The sequence below is a fragment of the Cetorhinus maximus genome, chromosome 2, assembly GCF_964194155.1.
Source record: "Cetorhinus maximus chromosome 2, sCetMax3.hap1.1, whole genome shotgun sequence".
Taxonomy (NCBI): domain Eukaryota; kingdom Metazoa; phylum Chordata; class Chondrichthyes; order Lamniformes; family Cetorhinidae; genus Cetorhinus; species Cetorhinus maximus.
In genome coordinates, this window is record NC_135880.1 from 122,262,059 (window position 1) to 122,275,629 (window position 13,571).

The following is a 13,571-nucleotide window of genomic DNA, read 5'->3' on the forward strand; positions in this document are numbered from 1 at the left end:
AATAAATTAGCACTTGGGCCTGAATTTTACCTTTGGTGTGCGGGCGCACACTCAACATGCCGGAGCGTAACATGACGTGACGCATGATATTTCATTTGGCGAGCGCGCATCGGAGTCGGCTGCGCATCCGCCGATAATTGAAAGGCCTATTAAGGCCATTAAGGACCTAATTAACTTCAAATTTATGCTGCCCGTCCATCCTTATGGATGGCGGGCAGGCGAAAAGGCCAAACAGCCTTTCCATTTTTTAGGAAACCTCATCCATGAGCGGGATGAGGTTTCCTAAAGCTAATACTAATTAAATAAAACATTTATTTTGAAATTAAAAACATGTCCCATTTCATGTGACACATTCCCATGAGTGCACATGTTTCATTCAATTTTTACTGTATTTTTATTAATTTTTTTTAAAAAAGTACTTAAATCTCCCTGAGGCAGCTCCGTGCCTCGGAGATTGAAGTGCTCTTTCGTGCACATGTGCGAACTGCGTGCGAGGCCTCCTCTCCCTGCCTGCACAGGCAGTGCTGAGCGCTGCTGCTCACCTTCCACACTGGGCGGACCTTAACTGGCTCGCCCACGTGAAATCACGGTGCGGAGCCGATCACGGGCAGCGGTTGGCTCCCCAACCATCCCTGCCCGCTCCCGCCGAGCCTGCCCAACGAGGGAAAAATTCAGGCCTTAGTTTTGTTTTAAGAGCTTTACCAAGGAGGCTCTGGGCCCAGCTTTAACAGTGTAAGTGGAGGTTAGAGTGGGTTAAAATCTCACCTGCTATGTTCTTCATAATCACCATTATAAGAAAATTCTATGTTTTTTCAGTATGATGCTAAAAATCTATGTTTCTTCAGTATGATGCTATATCTCATGTGGTTGGATGGGCTCTTTTATAATAATTTCAGCACTAGAGCAGGGTAACAAAGGGGTCAGCTATCAGGAAGGCAGGTCTTTAGAAAGAGATGATGCACTCTGTCCTGTAGAGTTATAACACAGTATATGGTTTAAATAAAGATCAGGTAATACAATTACAAATTCTTTTTGAGCTGTATCATTCGCTGAAGCTTTATTCTCAACATGGAGCTTTCTTAAAATTTTAGATATCATGAAATATACCAGCATTACATATTTCATCTCTTCTCATCTCCTAACACTACCACCCTCAAAAACTCTACTGATGCGAGGCAAACGAATCAGTCCGTAGTAAGTGTTATTATTTCTAATAAGCCCAGAGATGCCTGTTATTAGAAATATATATATCTTCATTAGCCAATCAGAGCCCCCATCATCATCCTGCATAAGATTGGGTTTCTCAGGGATCAAATGCAGAACCTTCTTGGTCCATATGGTTCAGTTCTGCACTGGGTTGTTGCCTTGCCAAGTAAGCCATCAGGAGACTGCCACATTTTTAAAACTGTCCACAAAAACATTTCTGTCAAATAGGCACGTGAACATTAGAATAACTTTGACATTGGTTTGAAGTTGTGAAATTGACAGTAATGGCTTCAAAAATGAGGTCGATAGGCCTGCCAGCCTATTAAGGTCAATATCCTGCCCTCAGAGAGGCCTATTACTGAGCGACTGAAATGCATGCCTATAGGGCTCCAGCTGCCATTGTAGGATATAATTCATTTGAACATGTGCCATGCATTCTCTAACCAGTTTCATTGGCAATAAAGCTGAAGAGACCCTGGAAAGGTAAGTTTTAAATTATTTTTGTGGAACAATTAAGAGTTGGACTCCACCTCCAGGTCCCACAAAAAGAATCTGGGCCACTACCATCCTGGGCTGTCCCCACAATCACAACACTCTTCCTGGACTTACCTTCCTGCCAGCCCAGTGGTGTTTGGACTTCCTGGCCTGAATCCAGCAAGCTATATGGATATGCCTACTTGTCACATGCAGCTCACCATTCCCATTTAATTGAGGCCTCAAAATGGGTCCACCAGCTGCCCCAAAGTTCTGATCAATGCCTTTGTAATTCAGTTATGGGAACAGCCCCCTGAATTTTCTCCTCAGCATCAGAGACTCTTAAGTGGCAACTTAATCATCAAGATGTTTCAATGATAATAAATAAAGACAAGGCACAGAAACATAAGAGGTGAAACTCGGGCTTTCCAGTTCTAATGGCGAATTATCATGTGAGATTAGTTGTGCTGATAGCTGTAATAAAATAAAGCTCTGGGAATGTAAACTTTGGTACAGCTGCTTGAACTTGTCACTCTCAAGTTCACAGAAGTTCAGGATGTTTTCTTAGTTCATAATCTTCTTAGGCCTGACCATTAGTTGTGTAGATTTAAAAGAGTAGTAGTTGCCTTTCCAAGTCTTCCAGAAAATACCTTTCTTCCGATCTGGCCTTCTACTGATTCTAGATCTAAGATATTTCCCATTCAAATTTGCTTCTCCACACGCACTAAACCACCAGCCGCCTATAAGGAGAAAGATTATATTCTAATTTCAGTTTGCAACAAAACTTGTCAAGTAACAGTAGCACAAATATCTATCCATCCAAATAATTACAAGCGAGTTCAGTGTTTTTGAGTTGGGTGGTTGTCATTCTCATCCAAATCAGAAATCCAAAAATAAAAATTGGCCAACTGAAGTTGGTCAACATTTTTATAAATTCCTCTCATTCCATTTGATTGTCAGGAAACCCGAACCCTTTATCCCTCCTCCACATTACATCATTTCCGAATCACACTTATATTTTGGAAATTAATTTTAATTATATTTCCTTCCCTCTCATTCTCTAGCAGTTGGGGCAGTTATGAGACTTGCCACTAGGCAACTCTGAATCTAGGAGTTGCAGGAGTGTCCAGGGTAATTTAATTTGTAACTTATAACAAAATAAATTAATTAAACAAGCTGGAAGATTATAAATAAGAACAGCTGTTGGAGGATGAGGTGCAATGAGAATTCACTATATCTTAATGCGTTGAAACCAATAAGTAAAATTTATGAAGGTTGTTAATGTAATCCTGCCTCTGTGGTAGCAGATGTTCTGGAGATAGTGTCACTTATTATGAATTAGCAGATCATGAGAAAACATTGACTGGAATTTCATATTTATGAACCGTTCACAACTCTGAATAATCAATTCAGTCCACTGTGAACCAGTTGATTTAATCAGTAACAGCTTGCTGAGTCACTAAAGCAGTCAAAGTTGTGATAATTGTAGTCTATGTTATTCCCTAGTACATACTGGAAGAGAGCATCAAACTTGAAAACTGGTAAAACAGCAGTTAACTGCTTTGAATTTTAGCTACACTAAGTGTTCATGGAGGCAAAACAGAAGACTCGTGGAATGATATTCATATTTTATTAAATGAATTGGCTCAAAGAGCATTGGAATATTGATGAAAATCTCTATCTGTTTGGTTTCCTAATTACTCTGTAGATATGTATTTATAGAATTGTGTACCAGTCACAACAGAGGAATGGACTCCTCGTGTGTTGGTGATGTCTGGTAGATGCACAATTACAACATGGCAGAGTAATATGTGAATAAAAGACCTAAAATTCAGATTTATTAATATTCATTGTATTATTCAACAAGAGGCTTTGAAATACCCACAACAAAAATCACCTTTATTTTTGCCAATTACTCCATGAATTTTCATTTATTTAATAAACCATTTAACAAGTGATATAATACTGCAAGTTACTGAGTCAACTAGGGGGAACAAGAAACAAAGAAACAGCTTCTATTTTCTGAATACATGTCTGGTTCACTCTGCCAGTACTAATCACCATGGAGGCAGATTTTGTTTTTGTTCTTCTATTCAAATATTTTTGCCCTTTTCTCCTTCCGATGGCACAAGTGCAGGGCTACCATGTCTGTTCTATATAAAGAAAGATTAGCACATGTATGGTTTTTGACAACCTCAGGACGTCCCAAAGAACTTCACAGTCAATAAAATAATTTTGAACTGTAGTCACTATTGAAACGTAGCGGTTACAATAGTGACTAGTGGTTTGGTACAACCAAGTGGTTTGCTAGGCCATTTCAGAGGGCAGTTAAGAGTCAACCACATTGCTGTGGGCCAAGAGTCACATGTAGGCCAGACTGGATAAGGATGGCAGATTCCCTTCCCTAAAGGTCATGAGTGAACCAGATGGGTTTTACAATAATCCAATAGTTTCATGGTCGCTATTACTGAAAAGGGCTGTTAATTCCAGACTTACTAATTCATTGAATATGAATTCCACCAGCTGCCTAGGTAGGATTTGAACTGCGTGTCCCCAGAGCATTAGGCTGAGCCTCAGGATAACTAGTCTAGTAACATCACCACCACGCCACAGTCCCCTCAAGTGGCAAGTAACATTTACACTACACAAGTGCCAAGCAATGACCACCTCCAATAAGGGAATCTAGTCATCTCCCTTTGACATTCAATAGTATACCATCGCTGAATCCCCCACCATCAACATCCTGGGGTTACCGTTGAACAAAAACTTAACCGGACTAGCCATATTGACTCAACAGCAGGTCAGAAGCTGGGAATTCTGTGGCAAGTAACTCATCTGATGAATCCCCAAAGCCTGTTCACCAGCTACAAGATACAAGTCAGGAGTGTGGCGGAACATTCTCCGCTTGACTGGATGAGTGCAGCTTCAACAACACTTAAGAAGGTCAACACAATCGAGGACAAAGCAGCCCACTTGATTGGCACCCCATCCACCACCTTCAACATTCACTCCCTCCACCACCGACGCAGTGGCAGCAGCATGTACCATCTACAAGATGCACCGCAGCAACTCCCCAAGGCTCCTTTGACAGCACCTTCCAAACCTGTGACCTCTACCACTTAGAAGGACAAGGGCAGCAGATGCATGGGAACACCAGCACCTGGAAGTTCCCCTCCAAGCCACACACCATCCTGACTTGAAACTATATCGCCATTCCTTCATCATCGCTGGGTCAAAATCCTAGAAATTATCCCTGACAGCACTGTGGCTGTATCTATACCAGATGGACTGCAGCAGTTCAAAAAGATGGCTCACCAACCCTTCTCAAGGGCAATTAGGGATGGGCAATAAATGCTGGTCTTGACAGCAATCCTCACATACCATGAAAGAATAAAAAAAACGTTTAGGAATTGAACCTGTCGACCATTCTGGTCGGTATGGATCAGAACCAAATAAGACAATGGATCCGCTGATTGTAATTAACAGCATCATACCTGAATGTTGCCCAGCACAGTTTATAACAGTGTGAAGATCATTGTCTTGATCACTGGTGGAAAAAGGAAGGGCTTTACAATCACTGATGGCTGACGAGAGGTTTCCAGTCAAAACCTGACCGATTTGCAGGGTATAATTGTTGTCCTTGTCGCCAATCCTAAACGTATACTCAATATATCGTGTCTCATTCTTCCAATCCTCCAGCTCAATTCGCAAAATATATTTGGCCTGATGAGCTATTTGATAGAAGCTTTCTAAACCTAACCAGAATTCACCTGAACAGAAAAGAGATCAGTTGATTTGAAGGGTGGAGAATAAGTAATGTTTTGCATTAATAGTTCATTCGTATTATACAGATTTACCTTACATACATATAGGACAAATTAAAAAAAACACCTTGGAAACACATAGGCCAGAATTTTCTGTTCGACGTGTGGGGGCAGGTCCCGCATGCCGACACGTAAAATGATGCGCAGTGACATCAGGTGTGCGTCCCGATGTCACTGCACGTCATTCCGATCCTTCGTTCGACGGGCGCGCACCGGAGTCGATTGTGCACCCGCTGAACTGTCAAAGGCCTGTTAAGGCCATTAATAAACTAATTGACCAATTTGAAAGGGCTGCCCATCCACCCTTAAGGTTGGCGGGCAGGCGAAGAGCCCAAACGGCCGTCGCATTTTTCATGAAACCTCATCCACAGGCGGGATGAGGTTTCATGAAGGTTTTATTAATGAAATAAGAATTTTTATGACAATTCATAAACATGTCCTAGCTCATGTCTGAATAATTTTATTTTTTCTTTTTTTTCCAACTTTCAATTTGAACTTTATCTCCTTGAGGCAGCTCCGTGCCTCAGGGAGATTTCTGCGCCCTTTTGCACGCATGCGCGAAACAGCACAGGCCCTTCCTCTCCCTCCTCTCCCTGCCCCCACAGGTAGCGCTGAGCGCTACCGGGCGCGTGTCACGCTGGGTGGGCCTTAATTGGCCCACCCACGTAAAATGGCGGCGCGCAGCCGATCGTGGGTGGCGATCGGCTCCGTGCCCACCTGCGCCCTCTCCCAACCAGCCCACCCGACAGGAAGAAAATTCTCCACATAAAATCAGTCAACTTGGAAAAGTCAATGCATGCAATATTAGCCACAGTGCAAGCTTTTTGAGTATGATCGTCATGCTTGGATCTTGATGTGTTCTAAAACTGAGATAAAATAACAAAAGACAATCTTCTGACATTTTTTTTAGAGCTTTCTTCTGTGGATATCAAGAACTAAGAATCTGCCCACAGTATTGCAGATGATGACGATTTATTATATTCATTAATATTGAGCAATATCAGAAGCAACAGCAAGTAAAATACTGCAGATGCTGAAAATCTGAAATAAAAGCACAAATCGTTAGAAATACTCAGCAAGTCAGGCAGCATCTTTGAAGAGAAACAGTTAACATTTCAGGTTGATAACCTTTTGATTAATTGGAATTCACTTTATTTTAACTCAATTAACAATATCTCAAAGAATTGTAATCAAGTCATAAAAAGAAATTAAGTATATTTTTTCTCTGAATATTTGAATATTTGGTTAATATTTGAATATGGTGCCGATGGAATAATATTATCCAATACATACTGTGTCAGATTCTTACCATGGAGGTCCCCAAATCCAGTCATATAATCGAACCAGGACCGATCGAAATCCAAAGAGCCATTAAATCGCCGCTGAATCACAGTCCAACCAGTTTCTGTTTGAGAGTGCAGGAGAGAGAGAGTTTGGATTAATCTGAGACAAGACATGGCAGGATAATTGTTCACACGCAGCTCTTTGAAGATAATGCTTATTAATATAGGCTTTAGAAGGAACTGACAATGTAATGTTCTGTGTATTTTACTTGTGGAAGGGCAACTAATCCCCACTAATAATGCCATTTCCTTAATAACATTGACATTCGTTTCTTCAACTGTTACATTTGAGAATTGTAACATGTGATGAAATCAAGTACAGGTGCTCAGAGATTTTGCATAGAAGCATAATAGATTTGGAATAAAACTGTCCAAACTGACCTGCAGTCATTTGGCAATATGTCTGCAGTAGCTGGGATCCTTTTGGCTGAATGCTATATATTCCACTAGTTCTTTCACCCCTCTTGAAAATCTGATAACAGTCAGCTGGAAAATATGAGGAGTAAACTTTAATTGTTATAATTAAATGACATCTGTTAAACAGCATTTAAATTAGAATACTCCCCAAAGGCAAATTAAGTAAAGACTATAGCAAATGGTTTGAAAATTTTTCTTCCATTGTTCATTTGCCTTTTGTGGCAAACTTATACATGACAACACACTTTAACATGTATTGGTTTATAATGAAGGTTCACCTACATCAGCCTATCAATACGATCAGTGGGTGAGGTAGCGGAGAGTATCCTCAGTTAAAAGCTCAGGGATAAAATGAATGCAAAGTTCACAGTCTGTATTGTCAAGTTCAGTAAAAACCTGGATTTGTCTCATGATCCCAGGACACTAATTTATTTTATTTATTTACGGGATGTGTAGCCCCAAACACTGTGCTGCTTTTACACTTTATCGGGCCAACGCTGTTATTTTATCCAATGTGCCTCGTCACCTCAAGTTGCTGTCAGTGTGGGAATTGGAACATCAGATGATAAAGAAATAAGTTTTATGGATTGAACAGCAGTTTTTTCATTCCTGCTTTCTTATCTCTGCCACATGTTGGTGCAATGGTACTTCTAAAATTTAATGGTGACACGATAGTAATGCACTCCATTCCCTTAATTGCCATGGCTTACCTCATTAAAATTATCTCTGCATTCAAATTTTATTCCAGTGAAGTGTGGGCATGATTCCCATAATGCAACGGGAACAGAACTTCATGATGTCATATTTAGAAAGTTGCACATAAAATGTTCAGTATCATTTTGCCTTTATCCAATAGTTTTGAAATGTGAATGCAGAAAGTGTCATTTTTTTAATTATAAACTAATAACAAAGATGTGTAATTGATTACCTATCCATACTACACCACTACACAAACACCATCACAGGATTTTTGCTACGCAGAATGTTACCCCTGATCATGCTAGTCCCCACCTTCCAAAACCTTGTTCAGCATATCCTACCAAGAATTATACATATCTCCTTGGACCAGCCATGTCACAATGATTTTTCCATCCCTGAAATACTCAGAAGAATGCCATCATTCCATCAATATCAACCAGTCTGTAGTTTCCCATTTTACTATGCAACGCTTCTTTGTCACCATACATAGACTCACAGCAAAAGCCACAGATGCTATGTCAATTAACTTCTTTGAAAAAATTAGCTGAATAAATAGCCAGTTATTGGGTTTGAGGGTCGTACAAAAAAAGCTCAGATTTGCTGCTGAGACCATTGATGTAACCTGGACTATACCTGCTGAAAATTGAACAATATGGGTTGTATGATTTGATTAACATCTTAAAGCACCTTTTGACATTCTTCAAAGACCAGGAAAATATTTCAAAAAGTATTGACTAATGTAGATTTTTCCTGTGACTGGTTGGTTGCTGTCCTTGAGTCGATTAAGTTAATTCCATGATGCACCAAATTTTACTTCATCTACAGAATGGACAAGTTCGGTGAACTTTCATTATTCCCTACTTGTGTTTTTCTTCCTATTTTTAAAATTCATGTGCCAATGAACACAATAAATACTTTAATTAAGCTTTTCCAGACTATAAGTATTTTTCAGCAGAAGGGTCTATGTTTCAGAGATGGTGATGTTATAAGGAAAGCTAATTGATGCTACCCTAAATGCATGCCAAGGGGGTTCAGATGTTTTCAAGCCCTGGTAGCTGACGAGGTTCAGGCGAGGTTCAGGTCAATTAAAAAGATTTCTTTTTGAGCTACTGTCAGTAAAGTACTTATGACAAGTTGCTTGGGCATTGGCTGAACATCAAATAGCTCATGTTTTGTTCACTTTGATTATGATGTATAGTTAATTTTATTCATTCCTTGCCAAAACAAAACTAGGAGCGAGACTGAGCTATCATACATGACCCATTCCAAATTCCTAAAAATGTTACACAACTGGGCCAAATGGCCTCCTCCTGTGCCACAATGACTCCATGACAAGTTTACAAAATATATTTCTAATTTTCTCAGAATATTTACACATTTCATTTTCTTTTACTTAGCTACTATGGAATGTCTCCCATGAGAGATTGACAATAAGGCTATTGCAGGCCTTAGTCTGCAATATCTTTTTAACCTTTCAGTTAATCCTTTTAATCCTTCTAAAATTCATTCCATTTCATGTGTTTTTGGCTCTGTTACCTTTTGTGGGTTGTATGTAATAAGGAATTTTTACATCACTGAAGAGCAACCCAATGCTGAATATGAGTTTAATTCCAGATACAATAGTGATCAAAATTCTATGAAATTCTCATTCCAAATGGCCTCTTCATACATCAAACTACTATTTTGGATAAGCTTATCCATTGTTTTGTTCTACCATCTTCCATTGAGTTGTCAGGTAATTTGGATACCGTGATAACATAGATAAGGACAGCAGCATTATACAATACAGTGTTATGCACAATATGCTATTCTATTGCTAAGGTGGAGTATTGTGAAACCTAGCTTGCCTTTTTAAGATCATAAAGTCTAATTGCTGAGGACAATTAGGGGCTGAACATATTTTTAAATTAAATAAAGTATTGTTGTTTCCTTGTAAATCGGCAGTTGCTTATAAATCCTCAGCTGCTCCCCAATATGAAAAGGTAGAAAATTACCAGCTTACAATTAATATATTTTTGACAATGGACATGTGTAAAATCCAAGACTTTTAAATGTTTATAATAGGACAAATGGATAACTGTTTTTCAAAATTGGATTTGTTTTCAATAATCTTCCATATCTTACAATATACCTGAAAATGCTGTAAGCGACAAGATGTAAGGACAGATAATGATTGGAGTTAAATTTAAATTTACAGTATCGATGATATTTTTGGAATGGCAGGGTGACATGTTTTGTTACATCTGTGTCAAAATACATAAAATTACTGGTGCAATCACACGTGAAAATCATAGAAAAACATCATCAAGCTGCATTATTCTGAATTTCTTTATCTTAAACAACATGATTATGTGCCATTTTTCATATATTGTAGGTGAAAACATCACATTATGTCCACAATGTTGAGACTGTTATATAAGAACATAAGAACTAGGAGCAGGAGTAGGCAATTCAGCCCCTCGAGCCTGCCCTGCCATTCAATACAATCATGGCTGATCTCATTTCGACCTCAAGTCCAATTTCCCGCCCTCTCCCCATAACCTTTCAACCCGTTACTAATTAAAAATCTGTCTGTCTCCTCCTTAAATTTATTCAGCGTCCCGGCATCCACTGCACTCTGAGGTAGTGAATTCCACAGATTCACGACCCTTTGAGAAAAGTAATTCCTCCTCATCTCTGATTTAAATCTACCACCTCTTAGCCTAAAACTATGGCCTCTCATTCTAGAATGCCCCACAAGGGGAAGCATCGGCTCCACGTCTACTTTGTCTATCCCCTTTAGCATCTTATATACCTCAGTTAGATCTTCTCTCATCCTTCTAAACTCTAGCGAGTATAGGCCTAAACTGCTCAATCTCTCCTCATAAGACAAGCCCCGCATCTCTGGAATCAATCTAGTGAACCTCCTCTCAACCGCCTCCAATGCAACTACATCTTTCCTCAAGTAAGGGGACCAAAACTGTGCACAGTACTCCAGGTGATACTCACCAATGCCTTGTACAGTTGGAACAACACTTCCCTATTTTTATACTCTATTCCTTTAGCAATAAATGCCAAAATTCCATTTGCCTTTCTTATTACCTGCTGTACCTGCATACTAGCTTTCAGCGATTCATGCACGAGGACACCCAGATCCCTCTGCACTGAAGCATTCTGGAGTTTCTCTCCATTTAAATAATAAGTCGCCTTCTTATTCTTCCGACCAAAATGGATAACCTCGTACTTATCCATTTTATACTCCATCTGCCAAATTTTGTCCCATTCACCTAACCTGTCCATATCCATTTGTAAATTTCTTATTTCTTCATTACAACTTACTTTCCCACCTATTTTGGTGTCATCTGCAAATTTTGCAAATTTAACCTTCTATCGCTGAATCCAAGTCATTAATATAGATTGTAAATAATTGGGGCCCAAGGACCGAACCCTGTGGCACCCCACTAGTTACAGCTTGCCATCCAGAAAAAGACCCATTTATCCCGACTCTCTGCTTTCTGTTGGTTAGCCGATCCTCTATCCAAGCTAATATATTACCCCTAACTCCATGTGATTTTATCTTGTGTATTAATCTTTTATGCGGCACCTTATCAAAGGCCTTCTGGAAGTCCAGATATACTACACCTACAGGATCCCCATTATCCACTTTGCTTGTCAGATCTTCAAAGAACTCTAGCAAATTAGTCAAACTATTGTTCCGATTATTTCTCTGCGAAAAGGAATATGTATTCTAAAATTTTGCACATTCATTACATTATGTAGTTGATAATTGATCTTTCAGACTGTAATACAAGACTCCAAAACAATCAGATAGCTCCAATGATATGAAATCTCTGCAATCATTATAACAAAAGGCAGTTTTTGGCAGACATATTGGAAAAAATGTCCACATCTTGTACCTGTTTTATCTAAGGTGAAATTCGACTTTGATGTTAATAAATTGAAGTTCATTTATTTTCCAGGGTTCCATTATATTGCTTGACCATTGAAACTTGCTTCTTGTTCACAACCATTTGAACTTACCATTTCTATTGCGTCTTTCAAATTTTCACGACTGCACCATGTTGACTATGAGGTACCATGTGCAATGGCGCATTATGCAAAGGAAGCGGAAGCAGAAAGTGCACAAGAACATATGTCCCGCTTCCTTACATGATGGGTAGGAACAGCTATTCCATGAGCCACATGGAGATGGTAGCATAGTGGTAATGTCATTGAGCTAGTAATCCAGAGGCCCTGGCTAATGTCCTGGGCATGTGGGTTCAAACCCCACCATTGCAGCTTGTGGAATTTAAATTCAATTAATTTACCTGGAACCATGAAACTACCATCGATTGCTGTTAAAAACTCATCTGATTCACTCATGTATTTTAGAGAAGGAAATCTGCCTTCTTTACTTGGTCTGGCCTACATTTGACTCCAGACTCACAGGAATGAGGTTAGCTCTTGACTGCTCTGTGAAATGACCCTGGCAAGCCACTCATTTCAAAGGCAATTAGGGATGGGCAATAAATGCTGGTCTTGCCGGCAACACCTGCATCCCATGAAAGAATAAAGAAAAATGAAAAAGTAAAGAAAAAAATATCTTTACATTTAGACATTGGATCACCTTATAGAAAATATAGAAAACTTTTAATTATCACCACATTTCAACATATTTATCTCATTGCTTGAAAAAAAGGTGGTTGTGGATTGTCATAAAGGATTATAACCACATTACGTTGAATGCAGTGTATTGACAACAAAATATTTCTGGTCAGCAGTACTGAAGCAAAGGTGTCCATGTCACACTATTTTCCCCATTGTTTGGAACTGTTCAAATATATTGTAGATGTTCAGATACAGAAGTCGCTCGACCTTTTTTGTGTATAGCTACAGAGATAGAGGAACATGAGATTGGTCTGTCCCAAGTTCTCCTTGAAACTATTTATAGCAGAGTGTGTACAGTTCGTTTTGGGACTTTTTTAATTCATTCATGGGAGGTGGGCATCACTGGCTAGACCAGTATTTATTGCCCATCCCTAATTGCCCTTGAGGTGGTGGTGAGCTGCCTTCTTGAACCGCTGCAGTCCATGTGGTGTAGATACACCTGCAGTGCTGTTAGGGAGGGAGTTCCAGGAATTTGACCTAGTGACAGTGCAGGAACGGTGATATATTTCCAAGTCAGGATGGTGAGTGACTTGGAGGGGAACTTCTAGGTGGTGGTGTTCCCATGTGTCTGCTGCCCTTGTCCTTCTAGGTGGTAGTGGTCATGGGTTTGGAAGGTGCTGTCTAAGGAGCCTTGGTGAGTTCCTGCAGTGCATCTTGTAGATGGTACACACTGCTGCCACTGTGCGTCAGTGGTGGAAGGAGTGAATGTTTGCGGATGGGGTGCCTAGCAAGTGGGCCGCTTTGTCCTGGATGGTGTCAAGCTTCTTGAGTGTTGTGGGAGCTGCACTCAGCCAGGCAAGTGGAGAGTATTCCATCACACTCCTGACTTGTGCCTTGTAGATGGTGGACAGGCTTTGGGGAGTCAGGAGGTGAATTGCTCATCGCAGGATTCCTAGTATCTAACTTGCTCTAGTAGCCAGAGTAGTGATATGGCAAGTCCAGTTCAGTTTCTCATCAATGG

General features: G+C 39.9%; 2 protein-coding genes across 7 annotated transcripts in view; one reads left to right on the forward strand and one right to left on the reverse strand.

Moving 5' to 3' along the window:
* The window catches only part of dock8 (dedicator of cytokinesis 8), a 320,640-nt gene that overhangs the window by 149,269 nt on the left and 157,800 nt on the right, over nt 1–13,571 (forward strand). The window lies entirely within an intron of this gene.
* The window catches only part of LOC144697218 (angiopoietin-related protein 3-like), a 31,220-nt gene continuing 19,622 nt past the window's right edge, over nt 1,974–13,571 (reverse strand). The window contains exons 4-7 of the mRNA XM_078569118.1: nt 7,229–7,333; nt 6,814–6,909; nt 5,175–5,450; nt 1,974–2,420 (exon numbers count right to left, since the gene is read on the reverse strand). Coding sequence (XP_078425244.1) covers nt 2,245–2,420; nt 5,175–5,450; nt 6,814–6,909; nt 7,229–7,333 — 653 coding nt within the window. The 3' untranslated portion in view covers nt 1,974–2,244. The remainder of the gene's footprint in view (nt 2,421–5,174; nt 5,451–6,813; nt 6,910–7,228; nt 7,334–13,571) is intronic.